Genomic DNA, 16950 nt, shown 5'->3' on the forward strand with positions numbered 1-16950 from the left:
AAGTGGAAAAGGGCACAAAGTGCTGGAGGATCTCAGTGGATCTCAGTTGGTCAGGCAGCATGGAGAGCGGTAGGCTCAAAATAGTGACACAGCTCCTCACCGCTTCCCTTCCTTCCTCCTGACAGAGAGGATCATTCTCAGTCCTCTGTCTCTCCCCATCACCTCACAATGTCATTTATTAGCACCTGGACTGTACATATACAACCCGATAAAACAGCATTTTTCCAGCCCACGGTGCACACACATAATAATCTCATATACATATATATATATATTATATATATATATATATAAAAAGATATAATATAAAATAAATAGTCTAAATATTTGGGAATAACTTACTCATTTCATTTATAAGGGTCGCAAGGTTACAGGATATTATTCACCAATCTCACAGCCTTGCAGGAGGACGGTATATCGCAGCCTGGAAGTCCTGATTTTGATGCTCCTGCACTTCCTTCCTGATAGCAGTGGGTCAAAGATAGTGTGTGCTGGGTGGAAAGGGTCCTCAACCATTCTTTATTTAAGCAACCTTCCCAGTAAATGTCATCAATAAAGGAAAGGAAAACCTCAGTGATATTCTCGGCCATTTTGATGATCCACTGTACTGACCTCTGGTTCAATGCTTTGCAGCTATCGTACATCACAATGATGCGGTCAGATAAGATATTCTCAGTTGTGCTCCTGCAAAATGTCAAGATGGGGGTCTGGTAGCCTTGCCCTCCTCAACCTCCTTAGGAAGTGTAGGTGCTGGTATTGAGAGTCCAGGATAGGTTATCCGTTATATGCACACTGAGGAACTTTGAGTCCTCTCACCTCCTCTCAGTTCCTATCATCTGTAAGCCTGTGCTCATCCCCTTTCCTCTCCCTTCCACCTTCTGAACTGAGCCTTTGCCCAATCTTCAGAATCCCTGAAGAAGGCCTCAGGCCCGGAGAGTCAACTGCCCATTGCCTTCTGCAGATGCTGCCTGACCTACTAAGTTCTTCCAGCACTTTTATGTGTGTAAAATAAGTTTGTAAATCTGATGAAAAATAAAATGGAAATGCTTGAAAGATTTTCCCACCAAAACAAAAGAATTCCATCAGTGGTCTGGGAAGAGGCTACTTGGAGGTCAGTGGAGTTTGTTATAGGTAGTCTCCCAGAAAGTAAAGGAATGCTCAGAGTCAACAACCATTGCTCCAGACTTTAACCATATATAGACCTCAGTAGACTGGTTTTATACCCAACCACCAGCTGGTTCGTACTGTACTTCTGTAAAGGTTTACCCATGGATCCAGTCTGGAGTATATATGATGAAAGCTGGAGCCCAAAGGGTTAATGGAGCACAGCACAGACCCTTCATCCTAGATGTGCCATCCTTTGTAAACCTACTCTACAACGATCTGAACCTTCCCTACCTAACACCCACAACTCTCTACTTTTCTTACTTCCACGTGCCTGTCTAAGAATCTTAAATGTCCCAGTGGTACCAGCTTTCACCACCATTTCAGGCACCCACTATTCTCTGTGTTTAAAAAATCTTACCTCTGACTTCTCCCCTAAACTTTCCTCCACTCAGATGTCCTCTGTTGTTTGCTATTGTCGCCCCAGGAAAAAAAAACCCTGGGTGTCCACCCTGTCTAAGCCTTTCATAATCTTAGATACCTCCATTAACCCTTTGGGCTCCAGCTTTCATCATATATACTCCAGACTAGATCCATGGGTAAACCTTTACAGTAGTAAAGTACAGTACAAACCAGTTGGGCATAAAACCAGTCCCAGAAACCAGGACACCGAGTATATCTGCTTGTTGGTTGTCCTGGAAAACTGGGACAAGGAGTCCAAAGCATTAAGTCACCTTTCATCGTTCGTCACTCCAAAGGGAGAAGCCCAAGCTCACTCAATCTTGCTCGTGCGTAATTTTTTAATGGCTCTTTCCTTTGCAAGTTATCAGGTCTGTATGATCTGCAATAAATCCTAAATTCATGGAGGAAGCAAAATGCATCTTTTGTATTTACTTTCTCTTTTTAATTTAAGGTATACAATTATAACTGTTCTTTGATTAAATACCTGTTCTCCTGCAGCAAGTAAAAATTATGGTGCTTATGCAATGTGCAAGACAATAAATACATTATCGTTACAATCAATGATTCTTAATTGGCAGTTGGACTAAACTGGTGTGGTGAATCTCTGCTAAGCTGCCTGTCTCCCCTCTGGTGAGCCTTGCTGTACTAACATTGCCTGTCCATTATCTCTAACGATAAAGACACTCCCCTTGGGTATAACTGTATATGCACCCATTGTCTTTCATTATTGTACCATAAGTTTCTGCTAATAAAAGCCATGAATATTGTTTGACCACATCGTCTTTGTCCGCTTCATCAACTGGCACTACAACTGGATTGCCTTGTATCTGATATGAAGAATCTTTGTGCATTAATGCCAATTTCTCTCTGCAGATTGAGTGTCTTGATGTGGATGGCTTGTTCAGTAACATCGAATCAGTCCATCAGATATCCGCCAAGCTCTTGTCAATGTTGGAGTATGCTATCGCTGAGGAAGAACCAGAAATGCAAATGATTGGTATGGAAGCAATGTTCAGGGATATTGTGTTTATCGAGGGAAGACTCCAGAATGAGTCTTATAGATTTGCAACACACAAATTGTTTACTCACAGTTTAACTGGAGACACACGAAAGACAGCAGATGTTGGAATCTGGATCAAAAAAAAAACCAATCTGCTGGAGGAACTCAGTTGGTCAAGCAAGACAATAACCTGCCAATCACTGCCTCTGCCTCTCCATCAGTCTGTGAACCTTCACCCCTTCTCCCTGAGTCACCAATCCCCACTAGTCCCTGTCCTCACTATACTGCCACCTAATAAAGGGTTCTGGGTCAGAACGATGGCCATTCTTTTTCTCCCACTGATGCAGCTCAGACCACTGAGTTCCCCCAGGAGATTGTTTTTTTGCTCTAGTTTTAGTTTGATTATTTGCAACATTATACTTGATACAGTGAGGAGGTTTCTTCTGCAAGCAGTCTAATCAGTCAGCCCTAACGCTGAGGGCATAGACGGACATGTCAACATAGCAGTGGGGTGCGTAATTGAAGTGGCTGGCCACGGGGAGGTCCCTTGCCTTCCACAGATGATGCCTGACCCATTGAGTTCTTCCAGCACTCTATGCATTGCTACAGTCTTCTGGCATCTGCAGTCTCCCTTGTCCACCTCCTGAGTGACTTGATATTGGTCTGAACAAGGCTGAACATCATTTTGTTTCAGCACTGACTCTTCTGCTCTTGTTCCTTTCCTTTAACAGGTGAAATATTTTTGCAGATTAAAACTCCTTTAGAGGAAGTCTATAAAATATATTGTTACCACCATGATGATGCCAATAATTTGCTGGAAACATACGATAAAGACGAAGAAATTCGGCAGCACATAAGAAACCAAACTGAGGTGCTGAAGTGAGTGGCCTGTTGTTTTTTAACCATGATAAGCATGTCTACTTTCTCACAGATGAAGCCCAGTCCAGAGAACTGGGCACTGCCTCCTTTGTGCAGGACTAAAACAGTGAATGATGCTGTGGATGAGACATTAAACCTGCTGCCCAGAGATGTGAGGCCCAAAGATCTCAAAGTCACTCATTCAAGAGAGTTCTCCCCAGTGCGGGCCTCAGCCGACATCAGAAGCGAGCCGAGGTTATCAGACCTCAGGGAAATGGGGGCCACAGTGGTGCAGCAGGTGGTTCCCACATTCCTAAGGCGGACGGGAAGAGAAAGCAATGGATTAGTTTACTCCAAGGCTCAAGGGTTGGGAAGTTCGTGAGAGTGTGGGAGAATGAAAAGGAAGATAAGGGATACAAGCAATGCCGTGCGTCAGCGTAAACCTGTTAGGTTGAATGGCCTCTCCTAAGGAGAGGGGAGGGGTGCCGCTGTTGTCATCCGCTGTGAGCTGTAAGAGAACAGTGTGATCAAACTGCCCTCAGAGCTAATGAGAAATGGAAGCAGCTGGCCATTTGACCCATACAGCTGTTCTGCGGTTGACTCCCTACACTCATCCGATAGCATCTTACTCTCCATCCAAAGCCATAGGGGTCTATCTCATGAACCTCTGGAGAAAGAAGTTGAAAGTTGCTGTCTTATTTAGTGATCGTGAGTTAGATTGTAATGTATAAGCCAACTTTCTGCCTCACCGTATTTTAATTTTGGTTTATTTCTTTTAAACAGGAAAATAGATCAGGAACAGTAAGTATCCACTTTAATCTAAAACGTGTTTGGCTTTTCCTCTTGGCTTCATTATTTAGTCCTTTCCCGACCAATATCTTCACTTTCTTCTGTGGCTTCCAATCAAGATTTAGTTGTTCAGTGCATGAATATTTACCCAACCAATTCATCTTAAAAATATTTTACTTAATAATTACCCCTGGAATTTACTCATAACCCTCCAAGATCAATTTGGACATCAGTTTGAAAAGCATTGCAACTACTTTTTTTGAAATAATAAAAGCAGGGGGGTGGATTCTGAACTATGGTGTGGAATATTTTAAAAGCATGCCTGGAATATAGAGAAAATAAGAATACAGTTACTGTTCAAGTGATGGATTCCGACAGATGTTCACAGTGTTTCTGTATCTGTTTTAAAATGCTCCAGAACACTGCTGCAGCAGTGAACAGTGTCTTCTCCACCCCCTCTCCCTCCCCAATGATTCACCTCCTACCTTGATGTTGCAAAAGCTGCGTCTGGCACCATTGCACCCTTGGGACTTGGGACTCTTTGGTTCTCTGTTAGCTTCTTTACAGTGCATACGAATGTACTGTATACACTCCTTGGTTAAATGATCTCCCCCACCCCGAGATCCCTGGGTAAATCTTTACACCCCCCCCCCCTCCTTGCCAGAGACAGTATACACCCCCTGGGTAAATGATTACACCCCCCTTTCCTTGCCAGAGACAGTATACACCCCCTGGGTAAATGATTACACCCCCCTTTCCTTGCCAGAGACACTATACACCCCCTGGGTAAATGATTACACCCCCCTTTCCTTGCCAGAGACAGTATACACCCTGGCTAAATAATTTTCCTCCCCCCCCCACCGAGACAGTATACACCCCCTCGGTAAATTATCATCCCCTGCCCCCCCCCTTAGGCAATATACACTCCTGGGTAAATTATCCAGTGTGAGGCAGCAAACAACTCCTGGATTAATTATTCCCCCCACCCCGAGACAATATACACCTTAGGTAAGTTATCATTTCCCCCCCCACCCCGAAACCCCTGGGTAAATGTTTACACACCCCTCCTTGCCAGAGACAGTATACACCACCTGGGTAAATGATTACACCCCCCCCCCCCCCCCTTGCCAGAGACAGTATACACTCACTGGGTAAATGATTACACCCCCCCTCCCCTTGCCAGAGATAGTATACACAGCCTTAAGTAAATTATCCTTCCTGTATACCAGAACTGTAAACAGTCTTGTGACTGTGGTCTCAGCAATGTTTTGTACTAATACTACATGATGTCAACTCTTGTGCCCAATGCAAACACACCAAGGGCCTTCTTCACTAACATATCCACCTGTATCACCACATTCAGGCAGCTATAGACTTGTACCCCAACCCACTCTACATCAATTCTCCAAAGATGCCTACCATTGACATCCATGTGTCCTTCTAAGATTTGACCTTCTGAGCTTAAATGAACCTAAGAAATAGGACAGGAATCATCCATCTGGCCTATCGAGCCTGCTCTGTCATTCAATAAGGTCGTGGCTGATCTGACTGTGGATTCAACTCCACTTCCCTGTCTTTTCCCCAGAACTCTTAATTCCTCTACCATGCAATAATTTACCTAACTCAAATATATTAATTGAGGCCATCTCTACTGCTTCCTTGGGCAAGAGAATTCCACAGATTCACTATTCTCTGGGCAAATGTGGGGAAATTTTTTTAATTTTTTTAATTTTTCACACTATGAACCATATTGACCAAAATACACATAAACATTTCCCTCTTGAATATACACTGTGTCATTTTCTCCCCTTTTCCCCCTTCCCTTCCCTCCCTCCTTCCCACACCTCTCCCCACCCACTAAACGTTCAACATTTACAATACATTAAACCCATTAAACAATGTCATCACACAATGAAAATAAACAAGAAATTTGTGTCATCTATTTTTACACACTGGGTCAGTTCATTTCGTCTTCTTCTCCTTCTGTCATTTTAGGTGGTGGAGGTCCGCGGTAGTACTTCTCTGTTGTGTTCCATGTACGGTTCCCAAATTTGTTCAAATACTGTGATGTTATTTCTTAAATTATATGTTCTTTTTTCCAATGGGATACATTTATTCTACCATTGCTGTATTTACTCCCTCGATTCTTGAGGCTATGCCCCTTAGTTCTCCACAAAAGTGCTGGATAAACTCAGCAGTTCACACAGCATCCTTAGGAAGTAAAAGATAACCAATGTTTCCTTTTGTCCTCACCAACCACCCCACCAGCTTCTGCATACAATCTCCCTCCCCCTTCCTCCCTCCTCTCCTCATCCTCCCTACTACCAATTTTGTATTCAGCCATCTGCCTCTTTATTTTCTTGTTCCTGATAAAAGGCTCAGATCTGAAACATTGATTGCTTTTTACTTCCTATGGATGCTGCATGACCTATTGAGTTTCTCCAGCACACTTGTGTATTGCACTCGACTCCAGCATTTGCAGATTTTATTGTTTGACCTTTAGTCTAGTCTCACCTCCCAGTGGAAACAACTTTCCTGCCTCTATCTTATCTATCTCTTTCACAATTTTATGTTTCTCTGAGATCCCCTCGTATTCTTGAAGAGAGTTCCAGATCTCTGCTGCCACTGTGTGAGGATCTACTTCCCTCAGCTCACTCCGCCTATGGGGCTATTCCCTTTGCTCTGAACTCGTCACTCACCCATCCCAAGGGGAGGTTTTTTGTAGCAGGAAGGCTATCTTGTCCCTGTAACATTTGCTCTGCATCCATGAATCCCTCTGCTTCTCTTCCCAGAGGGAAGTCCACCTTGTTAGATATGGGATCGCTGCTCATTAAACCAGTCCAGCGCGTGATGAGGTATCCGCTGTTACTGAGCGAACTTTACAAGTCTACCCCAGATCTGCATGCAGACCGCAAGCCAGTCGAAGAGGCATTGGTCGCTGTGATGCAGATCAACACCAACATCAATGAATTCAAAAGGAGGAAGGATCTGGGTAAGGAGGTCATTCAAAGCAAAACCATCAAATGTAAAGTGGCCTCACATGAGAGGTTTGTCTGGAATCCCTGCAGTTGCAGAGGGCAGGTGAGGCACCCACTCAGAGGGCAGGGATGTCAGCGGGCAACTGGTCAAGAGATGGGGTTTGTCAGGCTGGGCCAGGACTTATTTGCCTGTCCCATTACCTGTTCATGCTGGGGAAGAGGTAGTTACATTGCAGTAAGGGGCAGTTACTGCTGAGGGAGGAGCAGTTCCTTTCCCACTAGAACGGGTGGTTACTTCATGCTGGGAGGGGCAGTTTCTGCTGAGGTAGGACAGTTCCCATTGGGAGGGGCAGGTTCTGCAGGGGGAGGAACAGTTACATCCTACTGAGATACTTCCTGCAGGGGGAGGGACAGTTAATTCCTGTGGAGGGGAGAGGTAGTTACTCCCTGCAGGGGGAGGGTCTGTTACTTCCTGCAGGGGAAGAGAATTCATTCCTGCTGGGAGCATCCCTGCCTCCGACACTACCTTCCGCTGTGAGGAATCAGTGTCAGACTGGAAATTTAGTGCAGAACACAGAAGTGCTGGAGGAACTCTTCGACAGCGTAGTTTAGAGCCACTGGTGGTTCCTTTCAAAATTGCACACAAATGGAGTTGATTCTACCCTTTATTTGGGGGAGTGTGTCAACATTGAACCATGTTTATCTCATTGTGGACGAGGAGACCTGGACTTTGACTAGTGAGCAGTGTATGACTAGCTTTCCTCTATTTGAACCCAGTTGGCTGGTTATTTACTGAATAAGTTGCAGGTTTTCACCGCTCCGATCCTTGAGCTATCACCAGCTCCCTGGAACTCAGAATTCTGTCTTGTTGTGACGCCAAAGTGCACAGGTTCTTGAATTTACATAAACCTTTGCCTTGCTAACCTGCCCCTCTGCAGATATGGCTTTCCCCCACATCCCACCCTTGGGATGTCTGTAAAACATCACCCCTTGGTCAGGATATCACTTGATAAAACCAACTCAATCATGGCTGTCATATCAAGTGAGGAAATCCCACTCCTCCACTGAAGTTCTGTGTCCTGTCCCAGAGAGAGAACCATTGAAATTCCCTGTGCACCACTGATTAATTCTACTTGCAATGTGTTCCTCAGTGATGAAGTACAAGAGAAGCGATGAGGATGAGACACTCAGGGACAAGTTGTCCAAGGTGAACATCCGTTCCATCAGGAAGAAGTCCAACCGTGTCACCAGCCACCTGAAAATCCTTACTGGAGGAGAACCACAGGTAACTGCCCTTTGTTTCTACACTACATCCGTGAGCTGAGATTCTGATGGTAAGTCCCCTGTTACCACCACTGTTCGCTTTCAAGCATACTGCCTTGGAGTTTTACAACACAGAGCAAGCCATTTGGCCCAACTCTTCCCTACAGAACGTGATCCAACCAGTTTGCCCGGGTTTAGTCATTTCCCTCAAAAATGTCTGTTAAGCATTGTAATTGTCCCCACCACTTCTTACAGCTCGTTCCACATATCCACCACCCTCAGTGTGGAAACTTTGCCCCTTAGGTTCCATTAAAATCATTCCTCACTCAACTTAAATCTATGCCCCTCCTTACCACTCTCCCATCCTCTCAGCTCCCCCATCCTCACCGCTCCCCATCCTCACAGCTCTCCCATCTTCACCACTCTCCCATCCTCACCACTCACCCGTCCTCACTGCTCCCCCATCCTCACTGCTCCCCCATCTTCACCACTCCCCCATCTTCACCACTAACCCATCCTCACCACTCCCCCATCCTCAACGCTAACCCACCCTTACCGCTCCCTCATCTTCACTGCTCTCCCATCCTCACCACTCGCTGATCCTCACCACTCCCCCCATCTTCACCACTCTCCCATCCTCACTTTCCCCCATTCTCGCCGCTCCCCCGTCCTCACCCCTCCCCCATCTTCACCACTCGCCTGTCTTCACCGTTCCCCCATCCTCACCACTCCTCCATCTTCACCACTCTCCAATCCTCATTTTCCCTCATCCTCACCACTCCCCCGTCCTCACCACCCCGCCATTCTCACCGCTCCCCCATCCTCACCGCTCCCCCATCTTCCCCACTCACCCGTCTTCACCATTACTCCATCCTCACCACTCCCCCATCTTCACCACCCAACCAATCAAGTTACTGGCAGATGCAATTAAAACAGAAAATTATGGGAAAAAAACATCAGCACCACAAAACACAGAGCATAGAACATTCCAGCACAGTCCAGGCTCGTCAGCCCACAATGTTGTGCAGACCTATATAAACCTACTCCACAACAATCTCACCCTTCCGAACCATATGCCCATAATTCTGTAGTTTTCTTACAGTCATTTGCCTGTCTAAGAGTCTTCTACAGACTCTCTTCACCATCCCTGGCAATGCATTCCAGGCACCCACCACCCATCTCTCCTACACTTTCCTCCATTCGTCTTTTAGAGATGTCTTCTGGTATTTGCTACTATTTCCCCTCATAATTTTATTCCTGTTGAAAAAGAAGCACCACTGTACCTGAGCTATTCACAGTTAAGTTGCAGGAATCTGTGCAGTTGGTGTTATCGAGGCCTTGCTGTTGTCAGGAATGTCCTTTAATGGGTACACTTGCTTCATACTTGGATACAGGTCAAAGACGAGATCTTCGACCGAGAGGAAAAAATGTTTCGAAACTTGGAGAAGGCTGTGAGACTTTGTGTAAAGAACACATCCTCCTACCTTCACTACATCCAGGTGGGTGTACGTGCAGGCACCTGAGCCGGTCACCAACAAAAGGCTGCTTGGTTCTGTCTGGGTTGCAGGGGTAATCATATATTCACACATGTTCAGTCAAGAAGTTAGTCAACCTTCTGGGACAGAGGTTCGCTTGCACATTTCTGAATGAAACAGGGTGCTGTGGAAAGATGACGCAAGTTGAAGCAGATCAATTTGCCTATGTATTTGAGTGTTCATTAGTACACTTAGAATATGGAGTGGTGTAACACAGGATCAAGCCCTTCAGCCCACAGTGTCCGAACTGACCAGAATGGCAATCTAAGTAATCCCAGGCATTGGCACATAACCAATCAGAAAGTGGCTTGCCTGCACAGTTGTGACAACTCTTTATTTCTCTTGCACTGTGGACACTAAATATTTATTAACTCTCCATCCTTTGTATTTATTCTCTTTTTCAATTTAGTTCAAGCTCAAGTTTATCATCATCTGATTATACTGATCTGACCCAATGAAACAGCGTTTCTCCAGATCAAGGGGCACACACGTACAATACACAGCACATAATAATCATATGTAGACATAAAGATATGATTGTAAGTATACTGTGGTGATTCTTTTTTTTTTAAGTACCCTGTTGAAAGTAAGAAATTTGGTGCATATGAATATTGCACAATGTGTATGACAATATTGTTGATATCTCTGTTCTCTATCTGCTCGTCTACCTGTCTAAATGCCTCTTAAACATTTGATATCCTATCTGTCTCACCTGCCAGTGTGTTATCTCATTTACTCCATTCTCTCGTAGGATATTCTGGTTAATGTTTTGAGTTAATGTTTGATAATAATAGTTTATTGTCATTCACAATGTACATACGCACTGAAATTCTTACTTGCTATAGCTGAACAGGTACATTATAAAGAAAAACAACCACAGTAAACACTAAAAAACTACATGAATCTACTTAATTGAAATAAAAGAAACAATAAATAAAAGAAGCAGATTAATCATAAATACCCAATAATCCTCATGCAATAAAGTGACAGCAATAGTTCAGACAGTCCTTTTGTGTTGTTGGACCAGTCCTGATCAGTGTGTAACAAGGAGGGGTTCAAGAGTCTGATAGTCGTTGAGGGGTAAAAACTGTTCTTGAACCTAGAGGTGCTGGTCTTCAGGTTTCTGTACCTTCTGACCAAAGGTAGCATTGAGAAGAGGTGGTGACGAGGGTCCTTTACGATATTGGCTGCCTTCTTAAGGCAGCGCCGCACATTGATGCATGTTTGACCATTTGACCATGTTCTTGCTCAGGAAGGTATGGTATTGGCCGTTCAGAATGTCCATGATCTTCAAAGGATTTTTCAAGATTCCAACCAAACCAATGGTGACTCTCTACAGGAACTCAAAAACTATCAAAACTCTTTTGAAAGTTTTGTAAGTACTATTTTTTTTGAATATTGTGATTTTTCAAAGACTCATTATAATCCACTTTAATTCAGGGACCAATCTTCCAGGAAGTCAAATATAAGGAGAATGTATACAGCCAGTGGCAGGATTCTATAAAGCATTGATGTTCAGAGGATCTGGAGGTCCAGGTCCATAGCTTATTGGAAGTGGTCACACAAGTAGAGAGGATGATAAAGAAGGTAAGCTTGGCATCATCAGGCAGGGCATTGAATATGAGGAAGGTGGTCATGTTGCAATGATATAAAACTATGTTAAGGCCACACTTGGAGTATTGTGTGTAATTCTGGTCATCCATTACAAGAAGGATATGGAAGCTTTGGAAAGCGTACAGAAGTTTTACCAAGATGTTGTCTGGATTCAAGAGTATGAGCTATGAGAAGTCAGACAAACTTGAGATGTTTTCTCTGAAGCGTCAGATCCTGAAGGGAGACCTGATGAGAGGTTTAGAAAATCATTAGTGGGCCAGTCAGAATCTTTTCCCCGGAGTAAAGTGTCAAATATTAGTGGGTATATGACAATGGCGTGAAGCAAGGCTGTGTTCTCGCACCAACCCTCTTTTCAATCTTCTTCAGCATGATGCTGAACCAAGCCATGAAAGACCCCAACAATGAAGACGCTGTTTACATCCGGTACCGCACGGATGGCAGTCTCTTCAATCTGAGGCGCCTGCAAGCTCACACCAAGACACAAGAGAAACTTGTCCGTGAACTACTCTTTGCAGATGATGCCGCTTTAGTTGCCCATTCAGAGCCAGCTCTTCAGCGCTTGACGTCCTGCTTTGCGGAAACTGCCAAAATGTTTGGCCTGGAAGTCAGCCTGAAGAAAACTGAGGTCCTCCATCAGCCAGCTCCCCACCATGACTACCAGCCCCCCCACATCTCCATCGGGCACACAAAACTCAAAACGGTCAACCAGTTTACCTATCTCGGCTGCACCATTTCATCAGATGCAAGGATCGACAATGAGATAGACAACAGACTCGCCAAGGCAAATAGCGCCTTTGGAAGACTACACAAAAGAGTCTGGAAAAACAACCAACTGAAAAACCTCACAAAGATAAGCGTATACAGAGCCGTTGTCATACCCACACTCCTGTTCGGCTCCGAATCATGGGTCCTCTACCGGCACCACCTACGGCTCCTAGAACGCTTCCACCAGCGTTGTCTCCGCTCCATCCTCAACATCCATTGGAGCGCTCACACCCCTAACGTCGAGGTACTCGAGATGGCAGAGGTCGACAGCATCGAGTCCACGCTGCTGAAGATCCAGCTGCGCTGGATGGGTCACGTCTCCAGAATGGAGGACCATCGCCTTCCCAAGATCGTATTATATGGCGAGCTCTCCACTGGCCACCGTGACAGAGGTGCACCAAAGAAAAGGTACAAGGACTGCCTAAAGAAATCTCTTGGTGCCTGCCACATTGACCACCGCCAGTGGGCTGATAACGCCTCAAACCGTGCATCTTGGCGCCTCACAGTTTGGCGGGCAGCAGCCTCCTTTGAAGAAGACCGCAGAGCCCACCTCACTGACAAAAGGCAAAGGAGGAAAAACCCAACACCCAACCCCAACCAACCAATTTTCCCTTGCAACCGCTGCAATCGTGTCTGCCTGTCCCGCATCGGACTGGTCAGCCACAAACGAGCCTGCAGCTGACGTGGACTTTTTACCCCCTCCATAAATCTTCGTCCGCGAAGCCAAGCCAAAGAGAAGATATGAAGTGGGAGGGAGGGAGATGTGAGGGGAAGGTTTATTACACTGGGGGTAGTGGGTGGCTGGAATGGGCTGGCAGGAGTAGTGGTGGAAGCAGATACAATAGTGGTGTTAAAGAGGCTTCTGGATAGACACATGTATATGCAGGAGATGAAGGGATATTATGAGGTTGCTTTGGCAGACAATGTGAAGGAAAATCGTAAGGGTTTCTACAGGTGCAGTATATTAAGAGCAAAAGGATAGTAAGATACAAAATTGGTGCCCTTGAAGATCAGAGTGGTTGGCTTTCTATGGAGCCAGAAGAGATGGGGGGGATTTTCACTGAGTTTTTTGCATCTGTATTCAGTCAGGAAATGGGCATGGAATGGTGGGAAATAAGGAAAACAAGCAATAAGGTTATGGAACCTATACAGATTTAAGAGGAGGGGGAGCTTGCTTTCTTAAAGCAAATAAGAGTGCATAACTCACCAGGGGTTGGGTGGGGGGGAGGCCTGACAAGATATTCCCTCAGACCTTGAGGGGGGGGGTGGCTAGTGTAGAAATTGCAGGGGCTCTGGTAGAAATATTTAAAATGTCCTTGGCCACAGATATGATAGGATTGGGGGGTAGCTCATGTTGTTCCATTGTTTAAAAATGGCTCCAAAAGTAACCCAGGAAATTATAGGCCAGTGAGGCTGACATCAGTAGGTAAATTATTGCAAGTTGTTCTGTAAGAGATTGGATATACAAGTATTTGGATAGCCAAGGACTGATTACAGGTAGTCAACATGACTTTGTGCATGTTAGGTCGTGTTTAACCAATTTTATAGTTTTTCGAGGAAAGTTGATGATGGAAAGGCTTTGGATGTTGTTGGCATAGACTTTAGTACAGCCTTTGACAAGGTTCCACATCAGGAAGGGCTGCCAGACACTCGGTATTCAAGGTGTGGTAGTAAACTGGATTCAACATTAGCTGTACAGGAGAAGTCAGTGATAGTGGATGATTGCTTCTCAGATTGGAGACCTGTGACTAATGGTGTCTCAGGGATTGGTACTGGGATCATTGTTGTTTGTCATCTATATCAATGATCTGAATGATAATGTGATAAGATTGCAGATGACTCTTAAGATTGATGGCACCATGAAGAACAAGGAAGGTTTGCAGAGGAATCTTGAACAGCTGGAAAAGTGGCTTAAAAATGACAGATGGAATTTAATGCAGACAAATGTGAGGTGTTGCATTTTGGAAGGACAAACCAAGGTAGAACATGACAAATTGTTGGGCACTGAGGAGTGCTATAGAACAGATGGATCTGGGATTACATAGTTCCCTGAAAGTGATGTCAGGTAGATAGGCTCGTAAAGAGAACTTTTGGGATCTTGGCATTCATAATTCAAAGTATTGAGTCTAGGAGTTGGAATGTTTTGGCGAAGTTGAATAAGACATTGGTGAAGCCAAATTTGGAGAAATGTTTGTAGTTTTGGTCACCTAACTACAGGAAAGATTGAAGCAGTGCGAGAAGATTACTAAGATGTTTTCCAGACCTCAGGAATTGAGTTATAGGGAGATTAAACAGATTAGGACTTTATTCCTGGAGCATAGAAGAATGAGGGGAGATTTGATAGACGAGTACAAAATTAAGAGGGGGATAGATATAGTAAATGCAAGTAAGCTCTTTTCCAATGAGGGTAGGTGAGATACAAACCAGAGGACATGGGTTAAGGGTAAAAGGGGAAATGTTTAGGGGGAACACTGGGGGGAACTTTTTCACATAGAGTGTAATGGGAGCATGGAATGAGCTGCCAGCTGAAGTGGTGAAAGCGAGCTCAAATTTTCACATTTAAGAAAAATTTGGACAGGTACATGGATGGGAGGGGTATGGAGGACTATGGACTGGGTGCAGGTCAGTGGGACGAGGCAGGGTAATAGTTTGATACAGACTAGATGGAGCAAAAAGCCTGTTTTCTGTGCTGCAATGTTATATGGTTCTAAGTACAGGCAACAGAGTTTTAGTTTAATTTAAGAATTATGTTTGGTATAGACACATGGGTTGACGGACCTGTTCTATATTCTATGTGATTGTATCAGAGTCTAATGTTGCTACTGTCATAAATTGATGCTGGCATTAAAATATTAGGGTTTTAAATGTTAGTTTTCTTTGAACGTGTGATTTGATCTTGGAGGTAGTATATTAGGGTCCTTGACCATATGATGTGATTGGAGTCACTTGCTGAAATCTTTGATGGCAACCCTTGAACCTGCTCTACATTAGAGTAACCCAATGACAACTGGTAGGTCCCAGTGTTACCTCTTTAATGCACTTACTGCCACATTCCAGAGGTTAATACCAAACTGCCAGAGGAATTCAGTGCATCAGGCCAAAAGAATCTTGATGTTTCAGTCCATGTCAGGACTGGAGATTTTTGGGTTCACTGTGCACATCAAAGGTCAGAATAGATGTTCACAGTTCCTATTTAGAGAGGATATAAATCAAATTCTTGTCAGCAGAGCATTGGGGATGAACTGCAAGAGAAAAACTGGAATATTTTGGATTATTAGGAGCAAGATGACAATGGGAAAGGGAGCTGGAGAGACAACATGATTGGTGCTTTTGGATTTTAAGAGATGTGATGACTATTGGCCAAAAAATATGAGGTTAGTTCTGAACTTGTCACAGTTCAAGAGAATGAGAGGTGATCTACTTGAGACTGACAAGAAGTATTGATAAGGAATTTCTCAATAAGTAGCTCTCATTACTGGGGGGAGAGGGAGAAGTTACAGAAATCAGGTCACCTATTTCAGATGGAGATCAGGAGAAGGTTCTTCTCCAAGGGTTGTGAATTTTTAGGCTTTCTATAATCCCAAAGAGCTACGTAGGCAGAGCATCTTCAAGATGAGAATGAGGGATATTTGAACAATAAGGGAGAGGGATTGTGGCGCTGAGGTTACGAGTGGATTGTCCTTGATTTTGTATCATGGGAGGCTTGAGAGACAGACCCACCTATGCAGAAGTATAAAAGAGGGAAACAACTGGGCTTGTGTAGTGAGTGCCCCAATTGTTTTACAAATTTAGTGAAGTGTTTTGAAGTGAGATCTCTAGTATCATGTGAGAAATGAGGCAACTGATTACCTGGAAGGAACTGAAAAGCAGTTCGGTAAAGGCTAGATATTATGCATTCTGCTTCACTGACCGAGAGGTAAATAATAACTCGATAATCCTTGCAGATTTGCATCTCATGAACATCAAGTGTAGGCTCCAGAGCATGAATGACAAAAAAGTTAGTTTGCAGATGCAGCAAGTAATCAAGAAGAAAAATGGGTTGTTGGCCTCGATTCTGGTGTTTAATTAAATTTAATTTGGGCATAAAGCATGGTAACAAGCTCTTCCGGTCACGAGCCCGGGCAGCCCAAATAAAACAAATAACATTTTGAAGGACAGGAGGAAACTGGAGCCCCCAGAGAAATCACATGTGAAAACAGGGAGAAAGTGCAACTCCTTACAGATGGTTCCAGATTTGAACCCAGATCACTGGTCCTGTAATAGTGTTGTGCTAACCATTACATTAACCATGCTACCTGTGGGTTAGCTTCTGAGTAGAGAATGAACAGCCTGGGATTACACTCATTGGAGTGCAAAAGTTGAAAGGGTTAATCTTGTTGAAACATTAAAAAAAACTATGCCAGGAATTGAAAAGAAGAGGTTGTTTCCATTGGCAGGAGAGTCCTGAACTCGAGAACATAGCCTCAAGATTCATGGAAGTAGATTTAGGACAGATGAGGAGGATATAGGATACCATTCATCAATCTCACAGCCTATGGGAATAAGCTATCCACAGATGCTCAGTGACTCTGAGAGTAGTGAA

At 44.2% G+C, this 16950-nt stretch overlaps 1 protein-coding gene across 4 annotated transcripts in view; it reads left to right on the forward strand.

Moving 5' to 3' along the window:
- arhgef38 (Rho guanine nucleotide exchange factor (GEF) 38) overlaps window positions 1-16950 on the forward strand; it is a 91478-nt gene that overhangs the window by 37658 nt on the left and 36870 nt on the right. For 2 of the 4 annotated variants that reach the window (XM_069925594.1, XM_069925595.1), the window contains exons 3-9: window positions 2440-2563; window positions 3298-3445; window positions 4208-4225; window positions 7006-7205; window positions 8343-8476; window positions 9849-9953; window positions 11242-11364. In XM_069925594.1, coding sequence (XP_069781695.1) covers window positions 2440-2563; window positions 3298-3445; window positions 4208-4225; window positions 7006-7205; window positions 8343-8476; window positions 9849-9953; window positions 11242-11364 — 852 coding nt within the window. Of the gene's footprint in view, window positions 1-2439; window positions 2564-3297; window positions 3450-4207; window positions 4226-7005; window positions 7206-8342; window positions 8477-9848; window positions 9954-11241; window positions 11365-16950 lie in introns of those variants that run through there. The other 2 variants (XM_069925596.1, XM_069925597.1) reach the window with 2 other exon arrangements.

The sequence above is a fragment of the Narcine bancroftii genome, chromosome 3, assembly GCF_036971445.1.
Source record: "Narcine bancroftii isolate sNarBan1 chromosome 3, sNarBan1.hap1, whole genome shotgun sequence".
NCBI lineage: Eukaryota > Metazoa > Chordata > Chondrichthyes > Torpediniformes > Narcinidae > Narcine > Narcine bancroftii.